Source organism: Pollicipes pollicipes, unplaced genomic scaffold (assembly GCF_011947565.3).
Source record: "Pollicipes pollicipes isolate AB1234 unplaced genomic scaffold, Ppol_2.1 Scaffold_7261;HRSCAF=8764_pilon_pilon_pilon, whole genome shotgun sequence".
In the NCBI taxonomy this organism is placed as follows: domain Eukaryota; kingdom Metazoa; phylum Arthropoda; class Thecostraca; order Pollicipedomorpha; family Pollicipedidae; genus Pollicipes; species Pollicipes pollicipes.
Genome location: NW_023597054.1, coordinates 12052942 through 12063917, shown reverse-complemented (window position 1 = coordinate 12063917; position 10976 = coordinate 12052942). Strand labels below are relative to the sequence as shown.

The 10976-nt window shown below is 54.1% G+C and overlaps 1 protein-coding gene across 1 annotated transcript in view; it reads right to left on the bottom strand.

Moving 5' to 3' along the window:
- Nucleotides 1–568: 568 nt before the first annotated feature.
- Nucleotides 569–10976, bottom strand: part of LOC119112200 (dnaJ homolog subfamily C member 2) — a gene marked incomplete at its 3' end in the record, with an annotated part of 37769 nt that continues 27361 nt past the window's right edge. Inside the window, exons 4-11 of the mRNA XM_037236286.1 lie at nucleotides 9875–10080; nucleotides 7439–7617; nucleotides 6319–6532; nucleotides 5694–6031; nucleotides 3351–3482; nucleotides 2807–3012; nucleotides 940–1106; nucleotides 569–619 (exon numbers count right to left, since the gene is read on the bottom strand). Of these exons, the coding sequence (XP_037092181.1) occupies nucleotides 569–619; nucleotides 940–1106; nucleotides 2807–3012; nucleotides 3351–3482; nucleotides 5694–6031; nucleotides 6319–6532; nucleotides 7439–7617; nucleotides 9875–10080 (1493 nt within the window). The remainder of the gene's footprint in view (nucleotides 620–939; nucleotides 1107–2806; nucleotides 3013–3350; nucleotides 3483–5693; nucleotides 6032–6318; nucleotides 6533–7438; nucleotides 7618–9874; nucleotides 10081–10976) is intronic.

The window sequence follows — 10976 nt, the reverse complement described above, 5'->3', positions numbered from 1 at the left end:
GCTTAAGCACCCACACTCTGCTATCTACCGCGCTAGTATTGATAACATTCCGAGTCATCTCGCAGGATTCACAGATTGGATGGTACCGTTTCATATGCGTGCGCACATGCCAAGTTGTAGCAATGCGCTGCTTCGTGCGTTGCCATACTATCGCCGTGCTCCTGCTGACCATACGCAGCCGCGTACATGGAGCCAAATCTCTGCACGCCCTCGCGTAGCTCCAAGGCCAAGCTCGTGCAGTCACGAGCCAACTACCCGTGACGTTGCCAACTAGTCAGCGGCATTCTTCGCCAGGGCGCCGGCAGCACCACCGCGTGCAACACCGGCAGCACCTCCCCTGCCCCACGGGCTGGTGACGCCACCGCACGTCCCGGCCCTGCGACACCAGTGCGGCGCACTGCCGTGTATTGGGAACATGCACTGGGCGGCGAGCAACAACACGATTGGCGCGGCGCCGGCCGGGGTTGAGGTGAGGCGGCCGGGGGCGCGGCGGCGGCCGGCCGGCGCTGACTGGGGAGGCGCCTGTCTCCAGCAGCCGACCGCGCCGCGCCGCCGGCTACTTCTTGTCGCTGACGGCCGCCTGTGCCGCCTTCTTGGCCTTGACCAGCTCCACCAGCTCCTGCAGTCAGAGATGGAGGGTCAGCAACGGACCGGACACGAGACGTGCCGTCACAGAGGCGCCGCGGCCGGCACAGCGCTCCGCTTCCGCGGTCACACGTCATCACGGATCGGGGAAGGACGCGGAAAGCGTCATCCCGAGACACGCCGCGGCCGAAAGCCGCGCCAGTTCACAAAAGCACGGCACGGTCACCCCCTGGGCCATCAGCATCCCGCCCGAAACGGTATCGGGCAGCGTACACACCGGACCCCCCCCCCCCCCCCCCCAGTTTCTGCCGGCACCGGGCTGGTCACGGCGACGCCGGGCGCGGAGCCGCGTACCTTGTAGCGCCGCATGCAGTCCTTGCGGGTCCGGTTGGGCAGACACTCGGCGATGCGGTCCCAGCGTTCGGCCGTCTGTGGCCCGTACGTCTTGAGTGCCTGCTCCAGCCGCTTCTGCTCTTCGGGCGTCCACGGCGCCGAGTTGCTACCCTGCTGGTCTAGCGGCGCTGCAACGGAACACGCATGGCATGAGCGCAATGTGGCAGGAATCGAAACGCTCGCTGTCAGAAGCTGCTGGCAGGAGGTGAAACATCCACCCACGCACGCATCATTAGCAGGTGGTCGCCTGGAGCGGCAACGCACAGCGTCAGTATAGGAAGACAGCCGTCACCGAGAATTGCACCAATATCTCACATCGGGACGGTTCATCCGGGAGGGAGGGGAATATAATACATCGAGCGGAGGATATCATACGTCAAGGCAGGAGGATATAATACATCCGGACGAGGGGATACATCCACGCAGTTTAGAGGGAAGCCGTTCGACGAATGAAGGCTATGACCTGCTGCCAATAAGGGGAAAACAACTCATATGGATGCCCTACGATGCTAGCAATTGAAGTCCGTTTCCAGCCGATTACTAAGTCCAAAACTGAGGCTATTGTGTTTGGTTTGGATACGATTAGAGCCCTTTCGGACGGTAGTGACTATTCCAGGGCTGTAGCGTGAAGGAGAGTGGATAATGGAAGGGGAACCTACATGTACCTGGGTGTCCGAGACCATGTCCGCACAGGGACCCGCACATATGTTGTGGGATAGGTGTTCCGCACAGGGATCCGCACATGTGGGATATGTGTTCGGCGCTCGGCGACTGCCGACTACCAAGTACTCCCATAATGTTAAGGCCCGCACCGCGCACTAGCACAATCAAATGGGCGTCCGCCACCCCGTCCTTGCTGACAAATGCTGCCCACACGTACAATGGGCAGATACCGTCGACCAATGCGCCTTGATTTCATGCAGCTCGCGCGGCCACAGTGCGATGCGGTGAGACTGGCTTTGGACAGCGGAAATGGACACGGCGATGCTGATTCGCCATTCGCCCACACAAGTTTCCTGCCCGACACAGAGCAGGTGCACTGAGCGCCGTTCATGATAGCTGTTGCCACGTTCGGATACATATTTGGCTTCACGCATGTGGCTTGCCATCTTACGTAACCGTAAGCAATCCACGCCACCATGTGAGTAAGTCTGTTCATCCAATGTCGCAGTGCCGATTGACCTCAATAGATGGCGTTCGGCCCAAGCGTCGGCAGAAGAATAATGGCTCACTGGGGGTTAGTAACCGTGATTCTCCATCCGTTAGTCCGCACCTAGTTTGGTTCAAGATCGAACGCCATTTGGTTAATAATTCCATGCAATCGTTTTTCATCGCCCAGGAATTGTATGACTGATACAGTTAAGATGCATGTCGACGGCATCCAATGCAACTATGCGATACGCATAGAATGAAGGGATTTGTACACAACATTATCCTAAAATCCATACTATTTCACGATGTGACTTGTTGTGCATATATGCACCAAGCTAATAAGACAACACTGGTGGAGGAGGCGCGGCCGGACTTCCCAGGAATGGGCAGATTCGAAATGGCACAACGTAAATGCTTCACTCCCCCAAAACGATCGCAAAAAGGACCTATGGGAACATGATACACAACTGCATACAATTTGTGTGGTCTCACATATCTCCATTCCACAAATGTGAACGATTTATTCCAACCGCTCACCGCGACGTGCGCAGCGATCCTAAACAACCTAGGTTCCCAGGAAAAAAACAACTTGGTCAACGGTCCAATGTGTCCCAGGGCAACCAGCGTGTTTTATCTATCCTTTTCCAGCAGCCCGTCGACCAATGGTCATGCTTACTTTCAGTGCGCTCTGAGATTCCCGAGTTGTCTATCTTGCTCGGCGCCTTGGTCGTCTTCTCAAAGTTCTCATACGCATTCTGGTTGGCCGACTGTTTGAGCCTCTGATCGGACTTCTGCAGGTCCTTCGCATGCGCCAGCACCTCTTTGGCAGTCCTTTTCGAACCCTCCACGTGCTGATTAATAAAGCTAGCTATTACTTCCCACCTGAAATCGCAGGAGGAACAATTGGCGCGCGTGCTCCACGACGTCGCTCATAGACGGGTGAGGCAGGCGTCAGCCGCCCTTCACCTCCCCATCACGGGTCGGCCGACGGCTGCGGCGTCGGTCACACTAGGTCCTCAGCAAGCACCCGTCGCGATGCCGGCAGCAGCGAAGCCGCTGGCCTCCTCACGTCCGCACGGGGGCCGAGACCGTGCGCGGCGGGCGCCGCCCTACCGTTGACTGGTGCCGGCGGGGAACAGTTTCACAGCCTTGATCAGCGTCTGCAGCTGCTGCAGCGTCTGCAGCGGGGCCGAGACCGTGCGCGGCGGGCGCCGCCCTACCGTTGACTGGTGCCGGCGGGGAACAGTTTCACAGCCTTGATCAGCGTCTGCAGCTCCTCGTGCGACCAGGCCTTGGCCTTGCTCTTGTCGCCGCCGGCCGCCGACTTGGTCGAGCCCGAGTCGACACCGATTCTGTCGGCGGACGAGTCAGGTGAGTCAAGGGCAGATCGGTCCGACTACGAGTCGGGAACTGGAACTTAAGGGAACAACCAAATCGCTCCTGAACGGTTTTTCGTTTTTCGAAAAAAGACGCGACTGGAATCACTTCGGTCGAAGGGTTAAAGGAATACTCAAATCAGGAGATAATAGTGAGATGGTTTCGAAGAACGGTCGGACAAGAAAATTATCAGTTTAGTTCCATAATTCAACAACTCCGATAGGTTCCATTTAAACATTACAACCCTTAAGGACTGGGTGCAATAAGCAGCTAGTCAAAAATGCAGATACACAAGAACACTGGTGCAAGCCATGTTGCAAAAAGTAACCACTGATTGGTGCGACCATAAGTCGGAGCACGTGCGTTTGCACAATCATGGTGTTCAGTTTCCATCCAAACCCAGTACCCTCATAGCTTGGGTTCAAAACGGGTGCCTATGACCATTCAGATGACGGCCAGGGCGCCAGAATACGAACAGGCACTTTCTTAGCGGTCACCGTCTGCGAGCAATGCCTCAGAAGGGTAAAATCACATGCGCGCAATGCGTGGGCGTCTCTTAAATCCCAACTTAATGCCAACATGGTGGTGGCTTCGCTTTTCCAACAAGCCCGCCAACTGCCAACATCTAGGCAGAAGCAAATGTCGTGTTGTGTGCCGGACAAGAGCCGCAGCAGGCGGCGGGAAACCAAAAACAGGGCACGTGCACCACGAGTCGCCCAATGCAGACATCTCACGACACGACGTCTGGCCCCATAACAGCTGACACTGACCACACTAATACCGAAAGCGGAAGCTGATAAGCTCCGATCCTAACTGGACCCGAGTGTGTCGAACTTCACCTATGGCACAGCACACATCAAACAGCATTTGAATGGAAACTATGAGCGAGCGCTTCATGACTCATCTAGCATCGAAGCATGTGTGCAAGAGACACACCTCGCCCCATAAATAATGGCATGATCTAATGCATGTCCATTGATTACACAGAGGGCTGTGGCAGCAAGTCTCATGATTTGGCGGGTGCGTGCCAGCTATTGTGCCACCAGGTGGGTGCCGAATCACCGCCGAATCATTTCCCGGCACAAATCGTTCACATACATGCCATTCGTCGAAACGGGAGGACATAAAACACGACTGATTGCATTGATGTAGTGCAAGAATAACTGTGAACGATCCTTGCACCTTTTTGGCTTTCCCCCCAATTGTAAAGCATTCCTAGTAAAGGTTCGCAGCCAGACCGCTGCACCAATTAAACGAAGCAGCCATCAGTTAATGGCACCCATCAATCGTAGCACAAATCACGCAAGAAATGCATTTGAATATTGTTCTGCTTCCATCTAGGTTATTCTGCTTTGGTGTTGCCAGCACGTTTGGCATAAATCCCCAACACGATACGTGCTTTGGCCGACGCATTGGGCGGAGGCTGAGGATATGACATTAAAGCTCCATAAAGCTGATCAGTTTCGTAAGGGGTGACCCCGCCAGGGAAGCACAACCCAGCGTATCTGGAGTCTGCACTTGGTAGTTGAGTTTTTCAGTTATTCCCGGAACACAATGCAAGGCAAGCACTCCAACTGTGGACACTCAGGCCTAATACCTGTTTTAAGAGCCGAGCTGGCAATTCACGTAATGCAGGTTGCAGACCGCAGGGCATAATCTAGCTGCGCTCGTATTCATAACATGTTTTGTGAAATGTCGACCTGAACAAACCTTATAAAATTTTCGTGGCCAAAGCAAGAAAAGCTGGTCACGTTATGCATTGTGATATCCTGGTGAGGTTCACAGATCAGGTCGAGAAACATCACCGGGAACGGCATCTACTATTACAACCACGAACAAAAACTGGGAGCAAAAACAGGGGGCGAGGCGGAGGAAGGACACGCGGGGAAAACATTTGCAGCAAATGAGACGTAGAAACGCCCGGGGGAAAATACACATTCCAGCATATAGAGGTGAATAGATGGCCCAAACGACCCAGCTCAAGACAGGCATCATTGTCCTGTGCTCCTGGCAAGGACAATTGAACATGCGAATGAAGAACGGAACATGGAACATCTCATTCAGAGACAAAGGACCTGACAGACAGCCACCGCGGCACATGCACAGCAAAATTGCGCTGACACCAGGTGGTGTACGGCGAGGGCTCCACAAAACCTAGACGCGGGGCTGTACGGGTCGGCAGTCACCTCTCCTGCTGCATGTGCTCGCGGACAGTCTGCACCTCGGCGAGGAAGAGCGGCCGGCCGTCGGCCGCCGCCCGCAGCTGCTCGCCCAGCTCGTCCAGCCGCGCCGCATCCAACACCGTGCACATGCGCTCCACCTCCATCATGTGGTCGGCCCGCTCGGCGTCCGACGCGGCGAAGTAGCCGCTGCCGGCGCACAGCTGGCGTAGCGTCTGCCGGCTGCGTGCCAGCGCCTGGCGCGCCGCCTCACGCTCGCGGCGCGACGTCTCCTGCTCGGCGCGGCAGGCGGCCTCCTCCTGTTCGCGGCGGAGGCGCGCCTCCTCCTCGGCCGCGCGCAGCGTCTGCGGAGCGGTGTCGGCTGTGAGGCGGCGCGGGAGACAGCGGCGCAGGGAGTGGCAGCGCGTCCGATGGCGAGACACGCGGGCACGGCCACACATGCGCTTCCACGACGATGCAGGACACGTCGACAACGAACTCCTGTGTACGATAATCTCCATTTTACCAGCCTCTACGCACGCGGACCACTCCCCCGACCCTACAATTCCCTCCCGCTCTGACAGCTCAGCAGCGTCGCCGGCGGCCCGACCGGTCCGGCACGACCCTTACCGGGACCCCGCTCGTCACTGACCTGCTGCTCCTCCTCTATCCGCTTCTGGCGCTCCTCCTGTTTGCGCTGCTTCTGAGCGGCCTTCTTCTGACGGTCGGCCTCCTTGAACTGCTGCACACGCGGATCGCAGGCATAGGCACTGTCCACCAGCTGGCGCAAGCGCGCCGTCTCCGCCTTCTTGCGGTCTTTACGCGCTGCCTTATTCTGCCGCTCGATGAAGCGCCGCTCGTCCCGGCTGACGAAAGAGGTGAGAGGGAGGAGGGGGTGGTGTCAGACAAGGAGCGGACACCGAGCCAAGCGGGGCGGGGGGGGGGGGGGGGGCGGGGAGGCCTCAACTCGCAGCGAGGGCCGCCACGGAGGCAAATATGCCTTGTAATTTAACATGTTTTCCAGCGTGGCAATGCCACTTGAACCGGAGTAAACCTGTTTTTGGTCTGGCAGAATTGGGACACATTTGTTCGACCTTTGTCAGTCTTGTGCTTATTTCAACATACTGAGCGGGGCGGCTGCTGTTCGCCACACAGTCCATTGTGCCAATCAAAGCAAGCTATTACGTCAGTTACACAGCTATTGACGCGGCATTTTAAATGTCGCCCCTGCGAATTCGTTATCCCCATATTTGATTTGGGTTCAATGCGGTTGAGTGGGTTGAGTGACACATGTCGCGTCACACATCGACGGGCTTTGTTGCGAAACCTATGGCAATTCGTTTGAACGCATATCTCTTGATTTTGTCTTTCTCTTAACAGTAAAAAAACAAAACAAAAAAAAAACAGCAGACCGATAAGGTCAACAGCCAATGCGTAAAAACGCAGAAACCGAATTACATGTTGCCAGTCTACTCAACCGATCAGCGTGTCCGACGTGTGAGAACAGCGAGAACTGCGATCATCGGAGGACGGCATCGAGCCTGGCGCCCCAAACACACGGCCATCGATCATCGATAGCCAGCAGGCGTTGGCTGACGTCGCGTACAAGTGCGCTATCGCCTGACACAGCTCGGCGCATGCGGGACGCATGCGGTCGCGTCTGCAAGCCGAGCAAATCAATTTCACACTAAAGTAAAGGCGGGAATGAGATGCATGATGCGCATGATTTTCAAACCACCTCATGCGCAAGACACCATTGCGGCGCCACTCACTTCTCGCCCTTCTCTTTTTCCTCCTCGTCCAGATAGCTGAACTCGCGCCACGAGTCGAAGTTGTACCAGAAGCTGTAGAAGCACTCGACGTGGTCGCGGGAGGAGGTGGGCGAGCCCAGGTCAGGCACCGGCTGCTTGCTGGACCAGCGGGCATTCCTCGCGAACACCGGCCGGAACGTCTGTGGGCGGCGCCGGCGACGACCGCGTCATGGCCGGGTCGAGCGACGACGGCGCGCTCGGTCCCCAGCGTGGTGTCATGGCTCGGCCTCTCCACCGTGGCCAGTCACCAGTTGACCGTTGTGGACAGGCCAAATCTCGGGCGTCCCTTATGGTACACATACCTCATGTCTGCCACACACTGCATTTTATGTTAAGGAGACGCACTGCACGTCATCGGGTATACTTTTAGAGACCACCAACGGCTGCAGAATTCATATTAGCGTTATCAGACGTCGTACAATCTACCTACTAGAGCACCAGGACAGCACAGTGCATGGCAACGTTGCGGAAACCTCCCGTCTTGAAGCTTAGATCCCACAAAAGGTGTGCTTACAGCCAATCCATAATTTGAATATCGCACACACCACACACAGAATCTTTAATTATCACCTCTTTCGGCTTTAATGATCATAAATTACAGCTCAGCGACATTCAAAAACTTCTAGTCTTTGAGCAAAGGGTCACCCGAAAGGAGTTTCAACAGCAGTGACGTAGCCTGGGGTCATTGTGGAAGTAGCCAGGAGACCATTGGGACATGCCCCTCCCCCACCCCGAAGTAACCTACCCCTGGAGCCGAAGGCTCTACTAAACGCCCACGGGGATTTAAAGCATCGACAGGCCCTCGAGTCATGCAAAGGTGATCTAAAGCCAACAAAGGTCCCCTGCAGCGACAACGTAGGGTTCCCTTAGCTGGCAGGGCCCCTATCATCTGATTTGACCACCTTTTGGGCAAATCCTGGCTACGCGACTGCCCAACAGCCAGCAATAATTGGAACCGCGCGTCTGCGGCACAGGAAATGTTTTTCTATGCTTCAAATCGTGTGCAGCCACTCACCTAGGGATTTAATGTCCACAGCGAACATTTCGGAGAAAATTACGATCAACAAGGGACTAGCTGACCCGAATCGCCACAGGCGACGCACAAGCTATAAATCAATGCACACGACTTTAACACTGGCAGCGCAGCTGTAAACCATGGCCACATATGGTGCACATTGAACAGAATTATTCAGAGCACAGAAACAACCCAAACTGCGTGTGTCCAATGACGCCGAGCCATTTTGCCCTTTAAAGGGGTTGGGTAGATTTTGGGGCCAGTGATGTAAATGGTGCGAACTTTTGATTAGTGGGTGAGTGAGTGAGCGACTGCTTGAGTGAGTGGATGAGCGAACAACTATGTGAGAAACAAAGTGAATGAATATGAGTGAATAATCGTACGGCTGTGGTCTGCAAGTCTCTGCAGATTTTTGTGAAGAATGTCCATGTCTCTTAAAGAAAACACTACTCTTAGTTTTCAAAGGAAGGTTATCCGAAAAGTTAAAAAATCATTATCGTTCATGAAAGGGACAAGCCCACCTTCAGTTCAACTTACTCTTGTCTTCGGGCGAAAAGCACAATTGCCAAAGAGCAGCCTTCCGATCTCAAAGCTCAAACGACCGAAGCATTGTAAGTTGTTCGCTTTGTCTTCGACCGCAGCGCTATGGAAAACAAGTCCGTCACGATAACTCGGCTAGTCAGGGTGCCTGACTTCCGATCCAGCCGCCTGTGACAGGCGATAATGACACTCTCATCATGGCTGTTTAATGATGAAACGCTACGACCGAGGACAAAGCGCAAAAATTACTAAACCTCAGCTGTTGGGACATGTAAGGACGGTTGAAACTGTAAGGACGAGGGATGAACAGGCGATTTCAAATAAGGTCTCCATCCGTTCAAAGGGAAACCAGACCGGAAAGCTTGCTTTGGGACGGCACAATCCATCACTTCGCAGTGAGGGGAAAAGGTAGATATTCACTCATAGTTTTGTGTGATGGATGCACCACTAGTTCGACCGGCGTCTCGGAGCTTTGGTGCGCGTCTCGGAATTTTGGTGCATTTTACCACACCAATCTGCGATATCAATCAATCCAATAACATGATACTACGCGCACATTCCAAAGCCTTAAGCCAGCGTCCTAGCACCTGAAATTGTTGTCAAAAAGGCAGGTTACCACCAGGTCAAAAAGTTCAGCGTTACCACCAACACCAGAATACAATCAATCTACTTGAAACACAGTATTACCTACATCCGCTCAACGCTATATGCGTCAATAGAACAGCCCAAAATTAAGACCACACTATTTCTCGTGACTTTATCTCAACATTTGGACGAGGGCGAGCCCATCGTCAGCACTATCCCTGACGTCCACACAGCCATGCTGTCCACGCCTCACCGACCTTAAAGAACTTTTCCTTGCTGACTTTGCCGTCGGGTATCTCGTCGTCGAAGAGCGGGTCCACAGAGTCGAAGCTGGCCCGTTTGGCGGGCGCGCCGAGCGTCTCGTAAGCGCGGGTGATGCAGGTGAAGTAGTCGTCCTCCTCGCGGATCTCCTCTCCGGCGCCGCGCCGCTTGTCCGGGTGGTGTTTCAGCACCTTCTGCCGGTCTGCCAGGGAGGGGGGCAGGTCAGCTTAAGGTGACATCTCCATCATAACGCAACCGGCGGTGAACCGGCTATGTTGCCAGTCAGTCAGTCATCATTTTTTGTGTTACTCCTAAGCATAGCATTAGTAAGATCATTTGCACAGAAAGGCGTTAACCAGTTCGAAAAGTATCCTGTATGTAAACAAATACACATAATACATATATTATTAGGAATATATAATTTGCGTTCAGTGACAAATGCTCTTCCTAACTAGATTACATATCAAACATGCACAGCGCATTAATTGTCTAGAGTGGTTTCGCCACTTGGTCGTCAAAGCAACGCCTGACAAAGCACAACAGCATCATTGTACCGAAGGTTCAGAGTCGGCAGCAAAGCCATTGTATGAGCTTTACGCCTATTACAGAACATATATCGGAAATAATTCACAAGACGTAGATCAATTGTCCCGAGACGGACGGGCACACAGTAATGAAATGGGTGAAAACACTGTTCTTAAAAGACATGAATAAAGAGCACTTTCATACGTGCACTCCACCGTTCCGCCCTATTAGCCAGGTGAATGCGGGAGCAGCCATGTGACATCGCGCTGGTCATATCGGCAAAAGGAACACCTCGTAACTAGCCGGCCGAAACAAAAAATGTCACGTGGTAGAAATAATAGCGTCGCTAATTGATGCACACCGTCGCTTCGATTATTTATCGTCGCATGTGACTGGTGAGAGCAGTAACGTTTTCACCCATTGCGGAAGTCAGGGCAAGCGAAAGTTTCCTGCGGACAAAAACGGATCCGAAGTTCTCGACCCATTACCAAACCCGAATATGTTGCAAGCAGCTGTTTTAGGCGTATCGAATGCAACGATCAATTAGTGTCCATTGTCAGACTTGAAATGCGC